A 25,248-nucleotide genomic window follows, 5' to 3' on the forward strand; every position below is an offset into this window, starting at 1 on the left:
CAAAAAACATGTTCAATTGAAAAGGATTTTCATTCAGTGTAAATAATAAATCTGGATAAGAACTTTATAAAATCTTTTGAAAGATCATTTCATGAAAATTTCAGTTTGATACACTTTGTCAGAAGTTGAATAATATTTATCTCCTATAAATTAATGAGACAAGGAGTAATTTACTTAAGAGATATGGACCTATCTATACCCTTGTAATTATGGTAAAGAATCTAGAAGAAATCGCAAGTAAATAACATGTCTATAGTTAAGAAGAATTATTTTTAAATACATATGATAACACTCTTAGGAATACCAGAAACAGACCTTGTAAGTTCCTGAAATGCATAACCGTCTGTCCAGTTTTCTTGAAAAGTCGCGCCCACACGCTGAGTAACAAACTGTCCAAGCCTTAATCTATTCTGCATGCACCTTTGTCGGGCTTCCTTCTTTTCAATAGTACTTTTCTCATTTAACAATTTTTTAACAACTTCTATACATTTGTTTATGTGTGATTTATGTTGCTCTATTACCTGTAAGATTGAGAAAAAATTAACTGTACATAAATTAGCTGTACATAAAACATCCTGTGAATTATTGGAAAATGGTTATGGACAGACAATGGATTGTCATTTCAAGTTATGAACTCTCGCTGCAAGACATAGGCTACACCAAAGATGTCTCTGCATGGTTGTACCATAATCATACTTGGCATGTGGCTTGGTGATCCCAGTGTCGTATTATGGTACGGATATTATGTTGCCCCTCCTCTAGAAACTTATTGGTGAGCAGTGGCAATACTATGTAATTAAAGAACAGTGTGAATTTTACAACATTGTGTCCCGGGAATCAAACCCGCAACCTATAATCCCAAATCTCAATCCTCTACCACTGGGCTACCACCACTGCTCAATGAGTAAATAGTAATAATAAACTTATTAATTTTTATAACCAACGTCTTATGGTTCTTTACAGTTTTTAGTATGATTAGGTGAAAATCATACTAAAAAAGGTAAAGAACTAAAGGACACTGTCAGTATATAAGGCTACATTGCACACCTTGCTCTGTGTTTGAACCTGATGTTTCAGCTCCTCATTAGTTCTTGTTAATTCTTCTATTCTATTATTTCTTAGCTCTAAGTCAGAAGACGCCTGAGTTTCTAACTCTTGTATCCTCTGACATGTCAGTTCTGTTTGAATCTGTCAATAAAATAAAAAGTTATCAGTAAAAATACCACATACTTGAATTAGGTCTTATTGTAGTTAAATTTGGTTTATAAGTCCCTATTTGTGTGAATTCCACATTGCTTGGAACAGTACCCTATTTTTGCCTTTACAGACAAAGTATTCCCAAAGTTTCTTCAAATACAACTCAACTGCTCTACATATTTCATTTAAAAAAAAAAACTATTTTTATGTACATGTATAATCAATCTATAGTACATAAAAGTTTAAAATAATAATTAATTTAGTTGTGAATTATAAATGTCACAGACTATGCTTAGTTCTTTTAGCAGCATCCGCTTCTCTCCAACCAGTATTACAAACATTTGACCAAAAAACTTTGCAAAAACATTTTGATTTGCACATTAAGTTTTATAGGTGTTGATAAAAATTTAAAAACCAAAATATTACCTGTTTCACAGAAGTATGTGGTCGCTGTTGTGAGGTGGAACGTAGGAAGTCAGCTCCCGAAGGCAGTATAGGCGAAGGTGACGGTGGGTACTGAGCAAAATCAATAATAAAAATACACATTAAATACTAGTGTTTAACAAAAAAAATTCTTTGTTGGTCCTTAAATATTAGGCACTGCCACAAAAAAAATAGGAATAAACTGGGATTTTTTTTCCATGCATTCATTATATAAATATTTTTTTAAAAATTTAACCCATTTGAGACAGCACATATTTTTGGAGACCATCCCCAGAATCCAAATTTTTTTTTTGCTTTATATTTTCTTTATGTTGGCCAATATAAAGCAAAAAAAAATTTTGGTTTCTGGGGATGGTCTCCAAAAATATGTGCTGTCTCAAATGGGTTGAGTCACATACCATCGGACGCTACTGAGGTATATTTTTATGAGAAGGGTAGAAACCAAAGACAAAGTTTATCCAAACAGTTTTGGAAGATATTTGGAAAGATCTTTCTGGCACCCCCTTGCACAGGCAGCCCATGGCTTTTCCTACAGTACACTAAGCTAACACTACCTTGGCTTTGAGTGTCACAATATTTTCATCTTTAGGCATGAAGATTGGCCTCTCTTCCAGTCAAGTCAAGACCTTAAATGTTTGGATTACAAATTTTGAAAGTTTTAGTGTCCAAAATATGTCCTAAACTAGAGAGCCTAAAATCATCCTTAAGTAAAATAGTAACCTAATTGGACATATATATGGATACATGAATACAGAAATTAACATATGGCCACAGAGTAAAGGAATGTGTCAAAAACAGAAACATCTTAAATTGAAAGTAAAAAAAAAAACCTTATTTTAGTTTTATTGATAATTACACTTGTGACAGTATTTAAGGACCAACTACGTAGTGTCAAAACGATCACAATATAAAGAGTTGCTGCTATTACATAACCTTGTTGCTATTTTATTCAAGAGTAGTAGTTTTACATTATTTTATTTGGCCAAAAAATAAGAGATAAAGAAAATAACAGTGATAATGAAACATAAAAGTTTGAGCTTACAACTACTTAGAAAGACATATAATTGTCAATAAATATCAATAAATAGCAAGCTCTCTAGCATTAGTAAAGTTCTTTTGAAATTACCATAGGATAGTTAGCTCCTTGAGGAGATGGAGATTTAGCACCTGTATGTCTAACAGGGCTAGATGATGGATGTTTAGAAAAATATTCCCGAATGTTCTTATCAGAAGAATTATGCCTCTGTTTCCCACCTCCTCCTCCACCGCCACCGACACCTTCTTCACCTAAAATGGAATAATTGACATAACATTTATTTTAAAACAATTAACGCTATAACTTTTCTTATCATTACACACATTTTTTATTATAAGTAAGACTAAAAGAAATGAGTGAAGATTTTTCTTTTATACACATGAAGTCTAGTCTTTTCACAAAATTTACAATATATGGTAACAAACATTGTATTTGTAAAAGTTGAATTTCATAATTTATTAAGCATAATAATCAGACAATATGTAACTGGTCCTACCTTTCCGCTTCCGTTTTCTTTCAGGGACAGCAATTGTTGGTGTAGCGCCAATTGGTGGCACGAGAGCATTACCAGGTCCTACAGTTGAGCCTCGCATAGCAGCAGATTTCTCAGGCGTTAAAGCATCAATTTCTTTGTCACTATGTGAAGACCCTGAAAAAAAATCACACAATGCATGTTAATTAAGTAAATAGACTTGTTGATGAAAATTAATACGAGTATATCAGTGTAATAAGATGTTACTGCAGTAAGTGATAAATTGGATTATCCATATTACTTAAAAAGTAAAACAGTATACACTTAGAAAAAATATTTATCTTAATAACACGCGTGGTAGCAACTATGGCACAAATTTGTTGAATTCAAATCACTACTTTTAAATTAGTTAGGAAAATCTAACTATACACCGTGATTGAAAAACTCACTTTTTAACAATAAGCTGTGTTGTAGTCCGACGAAGTTTACGTTAAGTCCATTTTCATAATCTTGCATGGTTGCAAGCGATTATCCCATATAACAGAAGTAAAAGAGGCACATTCACAGTTCCTATCCGGCATTATACACTGTGCACACTCGTCTAAATTACGGTTTTCCACAAAAGCTCGATCTTCCAGGTTAAATTTGTCTCAGAATAGTAGTGTTGTAAACACGTAAAAGTCACTGAACACAGCACAGATATTTTAATCCACTTTCGTCACCGATCCACAATTTACCTGTGCTCATATTGGAGTCCTGATTATGTAGTGGCTGCCCCGTGTTGACAGTAGTTTGTGGTGCCATCTGAATTTGTGACCCAGCTGACATCTGTAAAGAAAGATGGCGTCTTTACATATGACTCGCCCAGCTTAACCCGTTTTACACATATTTATTTTCACTACTGCCGATCAACGTTTAAAGTAACAAATTATTTAATAAATATCGTATGTTTTTTAAATAACATTATTTAATTTTCACTTCAACTGACGGTATAACCTAACTAGTTTGACAAGTTGTAAACGCCAGTCGCGGCTCGCAACAATCGGATACGCATCCGCGGGGAGGAGTAACGGCGGGGGGTGTGGAGAATGGAGATCGTCACGAAGTTTGCTCCGAATGTAATAATAATAACGACGGGCGAGGCGCCATTTTACAAGGATACAAGGCCGAGAGCATTGTTAATCCAGTAAAAAATAGTAAATCTATTAGCTCCACAAGTAACTACCATTACAGTTTAAAAAATAAATATTTTTTTAATCACAAACCTACCTAAGAATATGTGTTGGGTCAACAGCCTATAGTTCTCATAATATTATTTTGTGCAATGAATTAGGTTGTCGCCGGTCAAAAATCAATGTTATTTTATTTTTACTAGGTATGTATCTATGGCAATTCTCGCCCACAAATAATTTAATATTTGTGAACATTACGTTCACTGGAAAATATGCATAGCAGCTTCGTAAAACGTATGTACGAAATCGACTTGACCGATTATTCCCGCAACGAGGTGCGGTGGCAACGGCGGGCGGCGGGCGGAGTGCCACCGACCTGCGGCGAACGAGTACGTGATATCGGCGCTCGTGCCCCACAACAAACTGCTTACTGGACGTGTTACGTAGGCGTCTGTGGCTGCGATGTATACAACATAAACATAGATAGACGTATGTATGCCTATATAAGGTACGTCAGTAGGCACCTAAATGTATATAAGTATTCACCAAGCACTGAGCGCGTCGAGCGCGATAAACTTGTGTACGCAGGCAATGGTGAAATTGTTATATGAAGTACTTGGTGTTTAATCTCGTACATATTATGATAATACCTGCCGACCATACTAAATACTATTTAAGTATATCATTATAATTAGTGTACATATTTATAAATGTTTGCATTATCACATTTTTTACGCGGCAGTTATTATTCCACAATTAAGTTATACTTATTTCAACAATAAAAGCACTTCATACATATTTTCTAACACATTGTTAATTGCCTTATATTCATAATACCACATATAATTTTATGATTATATTTCAAACTAAAAGAAATCCAAATGCCCTGAATTTATGAATAATAATTATATAGAATATATATTTTTTCGTAATTAAAATTGACAACTGTAATACATTTTATATTCCGTAAAGCGATGGCGATCACAAGAAAGCGCTGTCGACAGAAACGATCGATTCCGTGCCGTCGGGTCTGCAGTTAGCAACAGCTTACACAAAGATCAATGCGTATTATCCGGCGGCAATAAGAAGCTATTATTAGCCGGCGATGGGTTAAAAAATATTGTGAGACACGTATCAATCGGGTATATTAGCATTATCGCCGTAGCGTTGCCGCTCTGTACTCCCTTCGGAGCCTCCTGCCCCCACCACTCCCATACAAAACGACCACCACTTCACCGAACTATCGATGGAAACAACAATAAACGAATACGAATACGTAGTGATTCGGCCGAATTCATTTTAAGATAAGGTAAACAGGATCATATGACGGCTGCACTAATAAAATTATTTATATTCACCGGTTAAATGTTTTTGACAAGGCTGACTGACGTAACTTTCAGATAACAGATACTGAAATTATTATTAGAAACAATCTATACACGTGTAACGAGTGTTTCCTTTTGGTTTAACGTAAAATAGTTAAATCAGACTGCGTAAATTGACCGATGATTTGCCTGCGCATTGCTTATTGTTATATCTATTTTTAGCTCACCTAGCATCAGGCGAATGGAAAGTTAGCGAGCTGGCAACATAATATTTACGTTGCTACATACATTATGCGTGCCTACATTCGTTACAACTGAAGAAAAGGTTAATTGGTTCTAAATATCAACGGTAAAACGAGATATTAAACACTATTTTAATTGTTTTAAGATTATCTCATTAGCAATATCACGAACATTCTAGAAATGTTGTAATCAAGTTTTAGTTTTACTTCTCGTTACTTTTATACATAGTAAAAACCAAAAGTAAGTTTGCTGTCCCTCGCAATTTTATATTGAAAACGTAACTGTAACAGCGTAATAAAGGTTTGCCATACTTGACATTAATTTGACCTTTTTTTATCGAACACTAACGATAAATATTTTTATCGGATCTAGCAATATGTACCAACACACTTTTAACTAATTCATCAATCAAATGTTCAGTTACTCGAAAAGTACCATGTGTAATACCTTTTTATGCAAAGCGATATACTTATTATCAATATATTACTTGCAGCATAATATCAATGTTAAGCTAGTATAATATTAACATTTTGAAGATAGGATTCAACAAACTGAACATACAGATAATAATTTGCATCGCATGGCAAAGGGACACTATTATATTAAAATACTATATTTTGTTTTTTAGGCAACAATGAGAAAAAAAACTGTATCAAATAGAATTGTAGAAGCCCGTTGTTGTGTATACTTAGATAATTTGAATTTAAGAACTGTATATAGTACTGTTAAGGAAAAAAGAATACGTAAATTGTATTTACATCGAGTAGATGACAATGAGAAGTTAAGACATGTCTGCCAACTAATTATTTTATTGTAAATCTATTATATTTATATTCATGAAATCAAAATAAATGAAAAAAAACTCTAGACCAATTTCAAACAGCTAGGTACAGCTAGGGTGGGTGGGAAGGGGCGTGTGCATTACTGCGCCGCAGGAAACTGCGTCTCTAGGTGGAAGACAATCAATACTCAGTCACATCTCCGTCGCGCGCTCATTGTGAAAGCGCAGTGCCGCGGACCCCAAAATCCCCTCTTCCGGTGCGACGTGTAGCCGCGTACTGTTTAACCCAATTCTCTAGTGCGAGGGGTATACGAGGAGGGGTTGGGGGGAGGTTCGGCGCAATTTCAGCCGCAAGTGTGCAGCACCAACGAAGCGTTACGAGATTCGAACCCGAACCTGCAATATTGATTATTTCTAGTTTCGTATTCGTCTTGCTGCCTTCGAATCCGTGATGTTATGCGCTGCCAAAAGCGTTCATGTTCGCATCAACAAAAATGTTCATTTTTTTCGTACAAACATTACTTAAAAGGATCACCTTTTATGCAATATTTTAATTTATCATGCATAAATATATCTATGGTTTTCGTTAAAGTTATCTCCCTTAGGCACACACTGTCATAGTTACGTCAGTCAGCTTTTGCCTGAATACGTAGCTCTCACAGTATGCACGTTGTGTTTTTCCTCATGATTTTGTCTTCTCAATCGTTGCGTCTTTCCATGAACTGGTTTCGTCAAGAAAATATGATTATTGAAGCATTATTGCTCTCTCTTAATTAATTTTGACCATTAATACAGATGAATAAATTTACATGTTTTTTAATTATTTTATTTTTAAATAGAACTCTTCATTTGACATCCGCGATATTCTGCATTAGTTTTTATCGATTATCGCCAATTTGAGACAGCTATAGCGACCGGTCATCAACATAAACATTTTCTCGTTCTTAAGGCGGTAAACCTTAAACAAAAGTTCTTTTTTCGCGCTCAAAATAAACATCTTTACCAAAAGACATAGTTAACTTATCTCGCTTACGCGTAATAACCTCAGAACTGAGAAAAAAAAGTTTTCAAGCAATAGAGAAACAACTCTTGGAAATGTAAACATAAAAAGCCATACAATGGACACTGCGTACTAATAATCGCATTAAGTCCGCTAACTTATCCTTACATCGTCAATTACAACTTCTATTTAAGTACGGAAACATTAAGTAACATTTTGTTGAAATTTCAAAATATTATTATCATGATATATATGTATATATATATATATATATATATCATGACTCGGACCAATCCATCACAAAATACTACCACTACCACGTTTTGAACGTGTTGAGTTTAATGCTAATACAACTGGATTTTGTGTTTTATACAAAAATAAAATTTTACTACTTTACTACATTAATTTAAGAACAAACCGGCTTTTCTATATTAACCCTTTGCATTCTAAGTTTTTTTTTTCTATCATATTATCAGCAACTTCTAACGATTTGAGTGAAAAATCGCGTTAAAAAGAAAGTCCGTCATTTCATCATTTGCATTGTCTCCTTAGCGGAGCTCTCGAGTGCAAATTAATAATTTATATAAACATTACTAAATGTTTTACAAGATACCATGATGGTTATGTAATCACTGACATAATCATGTCTATTGATAACTAAAATCGTAACCAAACCTGCCTTAATTAAATTGCGTAAAAAAACAACGTATTGATGATTGACACAATATAAAGTATATAGTGCACAAGGCCCAATACGCCAACGGTTTATCGTTATTGTAGAGGACAGTCGCTCGTTTAGTTGTCTAAAAATTTAACTGATCTTGAGACATTAATCGCACTTTAATTCGTATTTGTTACATGATTTCAGCAGAAAATATGAAAATGTTCAAATTCACTTTCGATTATCGTCGAAGCTGTTAATATATTTACTTTATTCATACAGCAATGAAGGAAATACTTTTGTCTAATCTGACTTAGCTCCAATAGTGTGTATGTTGGAGATTAGTATCCAATGATCACACATCACCAAACCACTTCTAAAGCTATAAACTATCCACGTTGATTGACAATCTCTCAAGCTAGTATCGACTTTCCAGTTTTTTTTACAATTACTAAGCATATATTCCTGCATATTCCCTGAGAAATCAATCACGGCAGACGAAATATGTAATCAGGTTAAATACCCGTGTAATCTAGACAAAAATAAGTTTGATAGAAAAATACCTACTACTGATTAAATAATATAAACAAACACACGTAGATCATTTCGCTGTAGAAAGATGCTCACATACACTCTCCCTGCATTCGAAAACTCACAAAAAAAAAAAGAAGAAACTCAAAAGATAAGGTCGTCATCGGCTATTTTATATGTGGAATGTATAAATATACATTGACCTCACGATTTTCTCGAAATTTGTATTTTTAATATCATAACAACAACATTTGTATAGTTAATCAGGATGCGCAACTCAGAATGTTAGATTTAGTTTTACTGATATTTTATAACGGTTATATAAACGCTAGTTTCTATCTGCACAATTAATTTCATAATTGTATTATTTATAAACATACGATCATTGATTACAGATTAAAAAGACCTGGAATTACATCTATCTTTTCAGAACTTTTAGAACCATCAGGCAATGGAACAAATATTTTATCATTTTATTAATTATTATTAACGTCTTTGTTTATAAAATAGATTATCTCAGGTTTATTCTATACTTTTTTCTTGAATAGCATTTATTACTACTCAATAACTTGGTACTCGGATTGATTTTCAATCGTCAATTTTAGTAAAAAAAAAATTCTACATAAAATTTTATTAAAAATACTCTTTATTTGAAATGAAGAAGAATTCTTCTTATTTTATTAAAGATACCAAAAGAATATATTGCAGATACAGATTATATTGCTAATTCACTACGACATTATTATATTGGACAAGACAATTACACTGAAAGAGAGTATAGAGAGATTTTTTTTTATATTTTTCATTATTAATAAAAAGCGTAAGATTATTTCGTAAAAAAACTTATTTAAATTAATTATAAAATATATTATTTTTTTCCTACGTAAATTTCGTATAACTATGTTTAAAAAAATCCATCAAATAAGGAACGGAGAGTCCCATCAAAATGCTTATTACTGAACAAAAAACTAATGACAGCGCTAAAATTAAACGACAGGCTTTACTACCCAAGCGAGCGTAGCGAGCATGCGCACCGTTCCATTCACAACAACAAATGACGTGCCGCCTTGAAGCACGTTACGTAGGCAGCTGCCGGCTGTTTTCGCCGTTCGCACTTTATCTGTTAGTGTATATTAAGAATATTTCTAGTAATAGTTTGGTAAGTTGATTTAATATGAAATAAACAAATGTTTTAATGTAAGAAACAGTAGAGTTCGCGATAGAAAGGAAGCAGAGCGCCGGCCGGCGGAGTGGGTCAGGCGAGGCAGTACGGGCGGACCTTGCAATGTCGCGGCGTGACGCTCAGCTGACGCATGACAGCCCGCCCGCCGCCTGCCCGGCCCCGCGTTCATTGCCTTCGCGGCAGCCGGTGTGAGCGCACGCTCTGCCGCATTCACGCAACGATATTATATTTTGGTTCACAATTGTTTTCTAATGTTGAATTTATAAAAATGAAATGCGTTACCTGGCGTTTACTATATACGACAAGACTACGTATGTGGACGAGTGATTATTTAACAAAGATTTTTTTTGTTAAAATGTGAGTGCGGCGAGTAACCTGCGTAGATAAATTTATTCTGGAGTGCGGTGTCGAACGGTGCGAAAGGTCGGATTGTGTAAAAATAACTGCGGAACCGGGCGGCTAAGCGGTGGAATGAGGTTTGACGGCACAATGTAGCCGAGGCGGGGCGAGGCCGTGTGCGCCATATTATAATTTCCCTTCGAGTTGAATGTGCAAACCAACTGACTGAACGCTGCGCTATGCCTACTTCTCTTTTTCTCTTAGTGCGGTGTTATTAGTGTGCCAATTATCGTGCGAGACATGTCTACCTACTTGCGCTGCTAAATTCATTGGAAGGCGCTGTTATTACAGAAAATTTAAAAAAAAATGCAATTAGGGGTTGTTAATAGCTTAAAGAAGTTGTCTAGAAACAAAATTACAGCTGAATTATTTTATTTTATTATCAATTTACTATAAAAGGAAAAACTACACATTTAACGATATCACAAAGCGTTATAATTATTAATTATGTAATCTGAGAATAGTGATGTATGTGTATTTATCGGGCAAATGGTAAAATTAGGGAAGTTTTATGGAAGATAGCGCAGAGCCGGCGGAATGTGAGGGGGGGCGGCCGGTGTCGCTGACCCCACGGCCCCGAGTGCTTTCCTACGCTCTCCGAGGCCGATCGCACCGACACACTTTTCTACCCGGTTTAACAATTTTATCATAGACTAACATCATCCGTTGCAGTATTCGTTGCCGATATGCTGATTGCAATTCGCGTTAAAGTAGACGTACCTACTTGAACAAACCCACGAGCTACTATTGCAACTTATTGCTTATAATATAGATAAGGTAACGAAAAATTTTAATTAACATTAAGCAATAACAAAACAGACAAACAGTTACATGTAATTTCACCGTAAAGTGACTTTTGTGTAATTTTGTGATTATACACCACACATTGTAGTAGTATACATTCTATTACATAAAAATAAAGCAAATTGTGATTACCTGACGCAAATAAAACAAACGGTACATGCGCAATAAATATAAATACTTGTAGTAAGGAGAAATCGTATAAAATTTAGGTCTTTCGTTAAATCAATACTTGAGCGATTGTTGACGAAAGTTTAATCGCGACGTCAAGGTGACTGGCGCCGTAACGTGGCATGATACCTACTGACTAGACGACCAATAATCTATTATTAGCGTATGCCATCATGCAACGGTTTGTGGACACACGAGCACCGAGTGTCACTAAGCCAATTTGATACATACGTTTCAGATGTGACTACTAATTGAACGCGTAAAAACAAAGTGAAACGTCAAGCAAACGCCTGCGTAAGTTGTATAACAGATAACAACTCACCGTCTTGAATTCGTGCGCTCGTTGGGTTTCTATTAGTATCTCCCCTGCGCTCACCTGCAAACACGCGATCAATGCGCTCAATGTTAACCAGATTAGAATGTTCCCGGTTCGTCGTTGTATTGATGAATCATCACATTTTCCGTACTACTGTTTTTATGTAAATAGACCAGCTTTGAAAACAGTTTATCGTTTTGCACATAATATTTTAAAACAGACAGTAAACTGGTTTAAATGATATTCAACTTTCGATCAACTAGTTTCCTGAAGCACTCAAACAAGCCGATAAGTCACGAAGATATATTTACCGATGAACTATTTACGTTCGCCCGCCATTTTGTCGTTAGTGACGAAATTGTTTGGACCTATATACATCTACAGCCACGTGTCGTTGTGCACTACGCGTAGGATATCATAATTATTTATATGCAGTACGTACAGTTGAACTAGAGTGCATCTCCACAAGTTTAGACACAAACATGTTGCCAAGCGGGGATCGTATATAAGTAACATTAAAATTTAATTTACTCACTTAATATCGTTCCGGTGAGCGACAAATGGGTACAACGTGATCGATAAAATGGATCATTTGAATAATCAATAAAACAAAACAACGTACAAAAGCAATGGCCCGGCGCGGCAAAATGACGCGTCAATAGGACCAGAGAGGGGGCAAGGGGAGTGCGACGGGGGGAGGGGGAAACGGACGAAGGCGAGACACATAATAGAAATACATATCTACCACATCACTTACTTGGTCGAGACAATATAACATACGAGCGCATAATTAACGACATATAAGCGCCAGCGAGCGCGCACAAGCGGTTCAGGTGTGTAAGCTGGAACTATCGTGTTATCAACGATCACGTGACGGACTCGTCGCTGCGATCCTTCTATCTATTTACCATTCGATAATAAACAAAGTGTAAACACATAACCTGCCTACAACAATTCTGTGTACATCATGTTGCGATATACCACTGAACGTTCGATATATATTATAAACCAAAGAGCATAGTATTCAGATTGACCGGAAATAACGAAAAATGTAATTTAAGATTCATAAACAGACATTCAATTATACATTCAGAATACATCGAAAATAGAAAAATTACGTAACAATCATCTGTTTGCTTGAGCGTTCCAATATACGAGACTAATCATTTCAAACTACACCGTGGTAGAGATTTAGTTTCGATTGCACGATGCGCCGCCATTTTCTTTTGTACACGTAAGCGAGAACCGGTGAGACTGTAGTGCAGTGACGTAGCCCAATGATACATAGAAACGTCTCCTCGGTACCGATAAACTTAACAAGCTAACCGAGCGCAGGAAACGTGAGACGGAGAACAAAAGAATCTAATCGAAAACGACATCACTTCCAATTACTATATCTTAGTCATTGTAATGCATGTTGTCAAATATTTGTTAAGAATTAATCGTCAAACTGCAAATAAACTGTCAATGTGTAATAACAATAATGATTTATTTAATTTTGTAATAAGCAAAAGGATAGACCAAATCGGAAAAATTAAAAATTCATTATAGTGTCAAAAAACATTCATTATTTAAATTAACAAAATAATAATACGTAATGTCATAAAGATTTTTTCGTAACTATGTATATTTACGTAGAATTTCTTATAAAGATATTAATTTAGTAGAGTTAATATGTCAAAATATTTGTCAGCATTACCATTTTGTTTTACAAAAACGCGTTTTTTTTTTGTTTGTCTAGAAATTTGAACAAATTATAACCGCAATAAAGGCAAAGTTATTTGGTTTAACTTCATAAGTTACAGTTTACGACGACTCATGCTAAGAATGTAAATTAAACGTCATAGTTGTTGACAGTCCATGCTACAAGACGTTTTGATAGAAACATTTCACACTTTAAGCGACAACTATCGTTCACTTCTGCGCATCAAACATACTTTTAGCCCATATCTTTTGTTACAAATATAAACCATTGTTAATATTTAGAAATAAATTCATGTGACATTAGGAAGAAACAAATAGGAAGAAATTACATTGCCTTACTTGATTTAAAATGTAATCAAAACTTTACCTTGGCGCCTAAGAAGCGAGCCTCCAGTAACTCCTGCTTGCGAGGATCGAGCGCCGCCTGGAAGTGCTCCATCTTGACGCCAGCGCCTGAAACACTTCCACTGTTACGATATGTTGGTAATTTTTACCAATATCTAAGACGCTTTCTTAGTTCTTTTTTAAGGTCAACTACGTTATACTGGTAACTACTGCATTATGTAATTTGTACTTAAAACAGCTTTAATTCATTTTAATGCCTTGTGGCTTTCAGTTTCGTCGAATTTTAGGTCTGCAAGCCCGAAATCCGCAAAAAATGTTGATATGGATACGATACAAGTATGAGCACAGAAGTTAAATATTTTGGGACAATGTTATAGAAATAATTAGATAATATTAAGCAGTTTGTACAAAAAGTAAATACAAAAAAATATATTTTTTCTTAAAAAAAAAAACTTAGTCTTTCTTTTAACACTTTTATTATTTTAGTGTCCTTGAAAATATAATTAATAACGAATAAAAAAGCGCAACGTGGATGAAGAAATACCAAAAAGCACATTTATCATAGAGCTTGTAGGGCTGCGAAGTAAAGCCACAGACGACACACAATTTGCATCGTTATTTCGTTTACGTTTTAATTTAAACTTTTGCTCTTGTAAACTAACATTAAGTGTCCGTAAGTCTCCGAAAGGATTGAAATCCCAAGGCAGGTTATCGGTAACGGGTGACGTATATCATTGTAGGCTCCAAAATATGTTGTTACCTAAGTAATTTCATCAAAAGTCCCCAGTACTTTAAAAGCCAATTGACAACAATTAAGGTATGCAATTATAATTTGGATTTAAGAAGGAACATTGTTGCATATCTGCGAAATCCTGGCATTATTAGAATAATCTAATTAAGGAAATTATCTATAGTATAAACTATATATAGACACTCTCCTAGCACTTTACATGATATTTAAAAAGTTATATTTCCGTATAAATTACTTTCACAAAATTTCTTTATATATTTTTAGTAAAAGTTTTATCGTCTTAAACTAAAGCTACATATAAGTTGTTTCCTAATTAAAAACAGCTTATCAAAATATGTTTAAATCTATGGAGTATGTTATAGTTAATAGGGGAACAGAAAGACTAATTATGTAAGAAATGTTACTGAAATAAATGAGCACCTTACTTGTACACGTCATACAACCAACGGTTTTCAAAATGAAATTGTTATTGAAAATTTACAGTTTATTGATTATAATGAACAAATTAAAGATATCTTTCATTGAATCAACGACATTCAAAATATTTTGGTACTATTTTAAATTACAACGACAAAAAATGGTATGCCTTGATTTTAAATAGGTAGTCTGGTACTTGGGTAAATTTAAATAAATCTCTTTTTTCGTTGGTATTGTTCGATTTCAATACAATATTTTCTTTTCCTACGCACTGATATTAACATCTCAAGGGACATACAATACAGTAGTATTCCAATATTAATTTTTAACGCATCGAATAAATTAAAAATTCGGTTAAAAATAATGAGTAAAGCAAGAAAAGTTGTACATTCGTATGCACATAAATGCACTTATATTTATAAATGACCTCACACCATGTAGATCTATCTTAATAACTTAATAACTAAAGGTCATGTTTTGAAAATATGTGCCGACCTATTGTTTTAATATAAAACTAATAGCCTATTCGTACTAGTTGTATATAAATGAAAATGAAAGATTTTAGTAACGATGAATAAAAATCAAAACAAAATCAGTGTCTCATCAGCGACGTATTACTGAAGCTTTTTTTTTTAAATATCTGGTGACATTTAATATTCCATCATTACCACGTTTGTCAAGGCTCCGACTTTAGGAAAACGAAAAACGGACAACAGATTACGTAATATAAGACATTAGAATTATTTGAATAGGTAAAGTGATAGTGGCTTTAAAAGTAATATATATTTATTTATGTTATCTCGTAAGCATATATATAATATAGACGGCAAACGTATGAAACACAAACAATAAATGGATTATCGTTATATATTTTTTTTCAACAAAAGAATGAGCAACGCAGCGGGGAGAGGTCCGCGGGGACCGGGGTTTTGGCGCAGTATCTGGAGCAGACAGTCGAGTTGTGAGAAGTTAGGTACGGTTATTTATATAGGTAGGTACGTATGTATGTTCAATGTACATATTGATCGCCTCCCCGGGCCACTCGCCACTATGATCTCACCTCCGTGTGCCTCCATCCTCTGCGGCGCCCTCCCCCGTCCTCCTCATTCCTACCGCGTCGCCCTGAGGCTTATAACGAACCGACTGTCAATGCCGAGTGTGACCTATGAATCTGATTACAAAATCGTGGTTTTTGATCAACTTAATATTCGACACTGGATTTACAAGAATAAGATAAACAAGAAAAAAATCTATTCTTTAAACATGTTTTTCAAACAAACACATAGGGAACTCTGAGAACAATACATCTATGTAAATCAAATAAATATGGTATGCATTTTGTGACATACTAATTCACAAACGGTGACAACGTGTCGTAAATAACCTTAATGTTAATTAATGTCCATGGTTAAACCATTACGTCAATGTCAAGGTCAAACGATCATATTTAACTAAACTAAATCGGATAAAGATTGACGATTATTTACGTCCTATTAAACTGCGCTACAACTGGAAACCTGTAGTATTGTGAAAGACATCTATTTAGACTTGTTTTTTATTTTAAAGATATTATTGTTATCGACTTATTATACGTGTATGTTTTAATGGTTAAACGTACATTGCGAACCATAAATTAAATATTACAATTAAAAATGCGCTTCCACAGCAGAGGTTGCTCTAAGCCTGAAAACAACTACGGGATCGATACGGGCTGCTTGAACTTGGAGGCTGGAAAACTTCCATGACCTCTCGGCGTATACTGTTTTGAACGAAATGTATTTGCGTGAAAAATTGGAAACGCATACTTCGTAATACTGTATATATGACTTCTCACTCGTCTTGCAACTGTAGTCAAGATTAAGTCAGATTACGAAAGGTAGGCTAAATAAAGTGGTAAACATAATTAATATCATTTCAAAATAGCTCTGCCTTTTCTAGTCGATAGTTTTTATAAAGAATATGCGATAAAAATATAAATTAAGTATATTATAATAAATAAATGAAAAGCCATAAATTAAAAGACGGAATAAATGACTATGATTTTGCACTATGCTAAGTTCGACACGGCGACTGAACATGTATATGTGTGTTATACTTAAGTGTTTAGTCATTGTGGGTTTGTTTATTTTAATAAGTGAGCCATCGTGTTAATAAAAGTAAATTCCAATTAAAATATGTCGTTTTCATATTTCCGTTTATATTATAAGCATTTTCACAGAAAACACTCCTTCCACACAACATTTTTATATAATTTGCATATGTAAACAAATAATTTGAATCGACATTGAGCCTTAATTAAGTTTTGTTTACAATTTTTATAAAAATGTATTATTTTATACCTGTTTTATTCACAAATCGTTTCAGCATTTAAATATCAGAAAAGAGGTTAATTTTTAATGTTAATAAATATTTAAAAATTGCGCCTAGTCTTACAGGTTCGAGCACGAATTCACGATAACGTATACGTTTTAAAATAATATCCATTGCTACCTAAATAAACACGCAAACTAACCACCCCGTTTTGGACAAACATAAAAATCACGTTCACGAGAAGAATTTATATAGTCTTTTCCTTGAAATAAGAAAATGGTAATTTTCATACAATTACTGAATTTTATCCCCGAACAGAATAGACCAAACTGACAATAAATGTTTGCTTGCGTACGTTTTCACATATTTTTACTTTGAAAACGCTGACAAGAACTAACAACTGGTACATGCACGTATGTGTAAGAATTGGATATTTACATTAACATAGTTGCCTGCTACGTAGATAGGTGTGTGCGCGAAGTTATTCGCGCACGCTATCGTTGTGCCACTTTCGTGCCTATCCGTACCGCAGTGGCAACTTATTAAAGCTAGATCGAACTGAAGAACAATCATTTGTAAATATAAGCGTGGCGCTTCACCCGATTGTATTATCATTTTAATGAAAAGAGAAAAAACATCCTCAAATTATTCCAACCAAGACGTTACTAAGTGCCCTTGAAATTTACACAGCAACGCGTGAAATCGAAATGCCTGCGATTGTACTCGATTGTTAAGTGATCTCGCTACGTATAAATTTATTACACATTGTAATAAGTTTTTTCTGTAAAACTGCGTAAAGCATTGATAATTTTTGAATGTGTCAATGTAGATAGGTGTGTGAGGGTGTAGCTAAACCGTAACGGAACTGCAACCACATGACGACAGCTGTCGTAAGGGTGGCGGAGCTGCAGACACCCACCCTTGCAGCGGGAGTTGCGGCGGGCGCGCTCGTTCGGACGATCGCTCATCGCGAACGACTCCTTGAAATGCATCTTCCGACTCCGCTCCGCACCCCATGCACATGCACGTGTCTCATCGGCACACCGGTACACAATCCGCGCACTGTCACCGGCACGTCACAGCCAGCCCCTGCGGCCGCGGGCCCGTCAGCGGCGCTCGCCGTCCGCCCGAACGTGACGCATTTTCGATTTCAACGGAGTGTCAACTGTGACCTGACGAAACGTAAAGGTTTCATTAGGCGCGGAGCGGTGCGACGGTCGGGCGCGGGCGAAGAGTGGCGCGCGATGCGAGCGGCCGCCGCCGCCGCCTCCGCCGCGAGACCGGACCTCGCGTCTCGGGGCGAGGATGCGGGAATCGGCTTCGGCGCAATACCCGTCACGAAAATAATAGGAACGGCGAGTGCACCTCGGAGGCGCGACGCGACGCGGTCGGTGCGAGCGAGACGCGGATAAACACCAGACTGTTTACTTACGGTGCTCGAGAGCGGGGAGAGGGGCGCGCGGCGGGGCGGGGGCGGCCGCCTGCAATCCCGCGCGCTGCAATTACTGCCTCTACTCCACACTCATCAGTCAGTTCATCCTAGCGCGGACGACACCCAAATAAAAACGCACTCGCCCCCGCAGTTATATGACATTAAGCAGGCTTTTAACATTTCATTGCCGCCGAGGACAGTTTAGGGTGAAACATAATATTCATTTATCAATTACACCTGACCGATAACGTTTATTGAATTTAGAACACAACATCGTAGTTAATGAGTCTCACCGACTCTTGATACCGTAAAGTACACTTCAACATCGCATGTAACAGTTGATGATTGGGGGTCGAACAGCAGCGGAGCGTCCAACATAAATATAGAATAATAGAATGTTAAGTAGCGAGGTAGGTCGACGATCAATCGGCGAGCCGTGCATCGAGCGGTGGTGACTGCATTCCGACGCCCTGCCGCTCCCGCAAGTGAGCCCGCCCTCGCCCCGCGTCCTTCCGGCGGCCGTCACGTGACGTGCCGATTAGCCGCCGAGTGTGCCACCGCCGCCGCGACCAAAATAGAGCGGGCGCACACAATCTCGCATCGCATTCGCCTCCGCGGCCTCTCACGCCTCCTTTCTGTCTCTTGTCTGCCGCTGCGAATGCCTGCGGTTAGCCGTTTGCTCCGCTAATCGCTTCCTACGGCCACTGAATCGTTACGCACATGTCACTCAATATCAATATTATATCCCAATACACGTCAAAGCCTTTCACACCCTTTCATTTACATCGATCATGTGGTCAAATAAACATAGCACATGAATTCGAAATAATAACAATATAGTCCAATGGTTTTGAGTTTCTCATACTCTGTTCAACCAAAATACAACTAAATACTAATAGTTAACCAAAGTAAGTTGTATAATATCCATGACTATGTAATAAATAAGTACGTATAAAATTATCAATTCATTATCAATCTCTCGGCCTTGTTTTGTGCTTCTAATTTGCCTATTGCTCGTAAAACACGATCGATCTAACCATAGTATACACGTAAGTTTTTAAGAAGTTTTAATTCTATTAATTTCTCTTTTGATTCTAAACGATAGATATTCGCAAGTGCCTAACACAGCGACGCAGTTCAACAGCGTCACTATTTCATAAAAGACATCATACAACACTGCAGATATCATTCCGCAGAGGCACCCTTTTCATATTCACAACAAAGTATTCAATGAACAAAATAAATAAATATAAAACTATTAAAACCAGTTTAAGAGTTATGAGTCAAAAATACATTATGGTTCCTAAAACGACTGCGTAAAGACGTTATAACAATGACCATGACATTATAAAAATTAACTATATCACGTACTCTACAGTTTTGTTCAATTTTATGTTAATCATAGTGCTCATACAACACTTTTAAAAAAGAAAGATTATCTTAGCTATGAAGTTGAATTAGCAAATTCGTGTAACAAAACCGAATTGGCGTAAATTACGCAGGGTCCCCGCATTTAACAAGAAAAAGACGACGGGATCAATACAGGCTGCAAAATGTACACGTGATCGCGTCACTATACAACTCCCTCCCGGTGCCGACCGCACCCCTAAACACCCAGCTCTCCCTGCCCCCGACGTCGACACTACAACATTTTTCTTTCCCTTCTTTACTTTTGAATCGTTAAATCGTCTTAGCCATCCAACAAAATATTATAACCGACAAATGTTCACATAATATCGAAATAAAATATAAAAATAAAGTACGATTATGTAACGACATTAGCAGCGCACAATGCAGTCACTAAGGCTGCAGTCCGCGAGTTCAAGAACGCGTCGTGAAACCAGTTCCCGTGGGCGAAAAGCTGTGAACCATTGCTTTACCGACGGGAATTTGTTTCGACTCGATGTGAAAATAAACTTTAAGGTATTCCATTCGAATGGTAGCAACATTTTAGATTAATATACAAGTTTAAGCTTATGTCTTCGTTCATATCTGTCCTTTTTTATATTATTATTATTTTTTATATTAGCTTCCAAAATGCTGCGGCCCAAAGATTAGTTTCGCCGTTTCGAGTATTAAATAATAAAATTTAAGGATGAACATAAATTAAGCCATCTTTAGGTAAAGGTAACTATTTATTTCGACATATAATTTAGAATATAGCACAATCCATCGAACAATAGGAAAAACAATCAACACAAAGATTTTATAAAAAAAAATGGAGCAGAAAGACAAGTGGCGTGGGTTTGCCGTCGCGCCGGTGTCATTAGCGTGGCTCGTGAATAAGTAAGGCGAGGGTGGTTAAAGGCCGCCGCTTACTGGAAAGGGTTGACTGGCGAAATGCGATTCGGTGATTCCGGCGGTCGATAAGCGCCTACGGGTACCCGGTTCCGAATGCAGAATCTTATGGGACGTTCACGTTTATTTTTCACGACATTATATGTTCTACAGACTACTTAGATGTTCCTCGCACTCTCTTTGCGCGGCTCGCACTGCCATTTTTCCCAGTAGTAATTAGTAATTTAATAAAATCCCTGTTTTGGAAATTTTTAACATGTTTGAGAAATATGGCCAAGTTTAATACGTATAAAAGACAGTTCTAAAATAAGCTTTCTTTAAATTAATGTTTCCTCAACCCATCTTGCGGGTAAAATTTCATAAAATCCGTTCATAGCCGATCTCTACTCGGCGAAGGCAATATTATGAAGCAGTATAAGAATCAAAGGCTTGAAAAAGTTCGGCGTGTGAGACAACCAAATACTACATAAGACAAGATACATATGAAAGAGTTAATTACTGTACAGGCATAGCAAATGTAATTACCAGAAGTTAGAATCAAATACGTCGAGCAACATATGCCCTGAAACCGAAGAAACCGCGGGTTAAGCATTAGACTTTTATAATAGCACAATTATTACAATATTCACTGAGCAGGAAAAGCTTATGTGTTTATTTATATTGTGTCATATTATACGAATTTTCGACACGATTCCAGTCCAAAGTAGCTGCCTAAATGTATTTCAAATCGTTTTATTGATTTAGCTTTATTGAATGACTTGATGTCTCAATAATAAACAACCAATACTAACAAAAATAAATTTTCTTTTTGGCGCACTGCAACAATTGTAATAATATGAATATTTTTGTATTGATGTATATTATATTGTTTTTGTTGATAACGTCTTAACACGCCTTTAAAATACTTGTCAAAAATTTAAAAAGTAAAGTTTTACTGATAGTTTCAAAGTTTACGCAGAAAATGGTCTTTTCTTTGTTTGTTTAAATATTAAAGCTTTGTGTGCAACTAAGCAAAAAAATAATATAGATAATTGAGATCGTAACGGCGAGAGTTACGTCCGTGATTTCTTCAATGGCTACTTTTTCACTTGACTAAGCAATAAAAAATGGCGTATTCACTCCACAGAATTGGTGGCAACAGCGATGCGCGTCGGAGTATTTGCAACGGATGCAGCGAAATGAACAGTTCGTTGACCTCGAGCGAGCCGGGTTTCACTCGTAGAGTAGCGCCCAGCCCAGTTCACTGGCCCTATTGCAGCTAACAAGCTCTGTTTTGCTAGTTTCAACTATTTTAATATGTCAAGTACTTAAGAAGCGTAACCAAAGATTTACCGCCTGTGGAAATTATTTGTGGAAAAGGATGCATCGGATTTATTACAAACGTGCTACATATAAACTTATATCATTAAAAGCATCGAAAGTCTTTAAAATGTTCTTTGCATGCTTTACTATTTAAACTTTACAAATTTTCGAAGTTCAAAAATCTAACATTCTCAATATACTACTATTGATATGAAATGGATTATCAGAATCTAGACCGAGATGATAAAGATTTTCTTTACTGAATGAAATCATCCAAAATATGTAACAAATTTCAAGAAATGTCGAATTTGAATATTTACATTTACATTGCTAATTTTCTCTCTCTCTTAAATAATAATGCACCTGCTTTTCATGATGGCTTATTAAAAAAGCAATAACTTTCACTTTAGTTAACAAACAAGGTTATTTTGGTTCATAATTTCTTTCAATAAATACATCCGCGATTTTAGATTCTATGAAAATGTACGTAGACAGAAGTGGGTACGGCTGACGGTCCCGGCATCGATCCGCGTCTTGTGTGCGCGCATTACATACTTCCTCGCCCTCGCGCCTTATGTAAAGATTTGACCGCGATGCGTCAACTGATGCACATGCACTACTACTACGTTGCAATGTGAACTAACCTAGCATATGCTTCTGTAACTATTTTTCAATATCTGATAAATAATAGACAGCTTAACGCTTCGTGGTAGAGTCTAATGTACATAAGATAGTAGGCATATAGCAGCAGAATGACCGAGCACTTATTGTGCATACACCGCATGCGAATGAGCTGTAGCCGAACAAAGACAACAACACAAAACAAGCTGTTCATCTGTCCATAATTTAAGGGAAATGTTTACATAGACGAATTTGTCTCATCTTAAATGTACGGACAAACAAAAAATTATATTGCTCTGTACATAATATTATTTTAATAGAGAATTAATTAATATCTGTACGAAATGAAATTATTTAAGTACACCGAAACAAAAAAACATGGAAAAGTAACGAAAGAGGCAGTAGTTATTGCAAAATATCAATTTCATGTTCAGCTATTTCAAAATACGTCGTTGACAAAGTTTTCCACGTGACTAAGTATTTCGAACACGTGCTGTAAGCGACGGAAGTTTTATTAATTTGGGTAAACGATGGTGTCGGTTCCTTATATTTCATCATTGCCGAAAGCTAGAATGCTTGCAAAACCAGTCATCGCGATTTCGCAATTTAGGTAGAGTATTTTGTCACATTCTTCCAACTGATACTAAGCAATTGTAAACATCAAACAACTGTTTATTTAACTTAACCAATTTTACAAGTAAGTCTAGTTTATTTAAAAAAAAAATATTAACTTCAAACTATAAATCTATTTAGCTTATATTCAGTCTATTACAAAACAATTAAAAATGCTAACTGTTATTGTAATATTAATTTGTGTTGTCATTCTTCAAATTTTACATAAAAACTGACTAACCTGGGTACAAAACCTTCTCAGTCATGCCTATGGATCTTCTGTGTTCTCCATTGAATCCTGCAAACACAAAATATATTTTTGTCAAGATATAGTCAAAAAATTGATCTCCTTGAATGTCTGTGTTAGGGTATTTCACACATTGAATGTTATAATGCATATATCTTATATTTATTTAAAATTTTAAGTTGATAATTGTCACATAATGAGAATTTTGGTAAACAGCAGACAGTATAACATCAACTTTAATTTTACAAGATGCAATTTTACTATACAATAAAATATTGTTTATCTTTAAGTGTTAATACAATAAAAATAGTGAAGAAACCATGACATTGATGTATTGTTAAAAAATCTGCCCTAGAAAATATGATAAATAAACACCTATACCAAATACTGTAAAAAAACCCAATATCCAAATAGAAAAAGCATTGTGAAGCTACTAGCAAATCTTTAAAGAACAATCAAAAATACTTTATCAAGAGTATCAATAAAAATATATCACACATATGTAGAAGATACAGAAGGATTTACATTCAATAAAAAAGCTTCATTTAAGATCAACATTAGTGTAATATGGTGTACTACAATATTACAGTAATTATTGTATAATTAAAGACTTCTATACCGGTACACTGTATACAAATATATCCATTTTGTGACAATATAAAAGGAATGTTCAGATAAACATAATAATACAGTAACAGAGGCTTTACATAAATTTTAGTGACAGCTTGTGCATCACTCATCAGTGTACACAATGGTAATACTGAGATGGTACTAACTTCACTAACTAAGCTCACGAGACATTCAACCATACCAGATGCTTATCATTTAATAGTTTATGAAGATTCTTCTAATGGCTTCTTATAAAAAGCACTTAGGATAGTGTAGTGTCCTACCACAGACAGTTTCCAAATGAAAAATTACAGTAAAAAAACACATAATGCTTTTAATTAAATTGAAGAAATTAATACATATATAAAAAAACTGAAGTATTTATTGCTAAGTAAAATAAACAAAACCGACAATGTAATAAAAATACTTTTTACATGGGCTGTAATAATAAACCATGTTCCAATAATAATTTTTAATGCATTATAGACATAAGCCAGACAGCTCTAATAAATATCTATCATATGTATTTAAAAATACAATCTGAATACTTTAAAAACTTAACTAGATTCAAATTATAAATTGTTCATTATTATAAAAGCTAATGGTTGATGTGAAATAATTTTTATGCTAATATCAAAAACTTGTAATAATTATATTTGTTTTAGATCACTATACATAAGCATATAACAAACTATGGTAATAAGCTTGGCGGTTTTTGCTGTAAAGATTCTTAATAATAATATGCATTTTTTCGGCTTTTTAACTGTAACATTCAACATGTCCATTGTATTAATTATCAAATAGGCCGTAAATATTTGACAAACACTTCCATGTAAAGAAGTGTTATTTAAGTGACAAATGTTAATAA

At 35.1% G+C, this 25,248-nt stretch overlaps 1 protein-coding gene across 7 annotated transcripts in view; it reads right to left on the reverse strand.

Moving 5' to 3' along the window:
- Tlk (Tousled-like kinase) overlaps positions 1-25,248 on the reverse strand; it is a 29,327-nt gene that overhangs the window by 3,738 nt on the left and 341 nt on the right. The window contains exons 1-10 of one of the 7 annotated variants that reach the window (XM_068773252.1): positions 23,766-23,822; positions 18,179-18,431; positions 13,804-13,889; positions 11,739-11,792; positions 3,887-3,977; positions 3,174-3,326; positions 2,768-2,928; positions 1,624-1,713; positions 1,048-1,188; positions 316-521 (exon numbers count right to left, since the gene is read on the reverse strand). In XM_068773252.1, coding sequence (XP_068629353.1) covers positions 316-521; positions 1,048-1,188; positions 1,624-1,713; positions 2,768-2,928; positions 3,174-3,326; positions 3,887-3,977; positions 11,739-11,792; positions 13,804-13,889; positions 18,179-18,251 — 1,055 coding nt within the window. In that variant the 5' untranslated portion in view covers positions 18,252-18,431; positions 23,766-23,822. Of the gene's footprint in view, positions 1-315; positions 522-1,047; positions 1,189-1,623; positions 1,714-2,767; positions 2,929-3,173; positions 3,327-3,598; positions 3,836-3,886; positions 3,978-11,738; positions 11,793-12,267; positions 12,360-13,803; positions 13,890-18,178; positions 18,606-23,765; positions 23,823-25,248 lie in introns of those variants that run through there. The other 6 variants (XM_068773253.1, XM_068773254.1, XM_068773255.1 and 3 more) reach the window with 6 other exon arrangements.

The sequence above is a fragment of the Battus philenor genome, unplaced genomic scaffold, assembly GCF_028537555.1.
Source record: "Battus philenor isolate CCGP_79_NKW_IND1 unplaced genomic scaffold, ilBatPhil1.0.hap1 SCAF_6, whole genome shotgun sequence".
NCBI lineage: Eukaryota > Metazoa > Arthropoda > Insecta > Lepidoptera > Papilionidae > Battus > Battus philenor.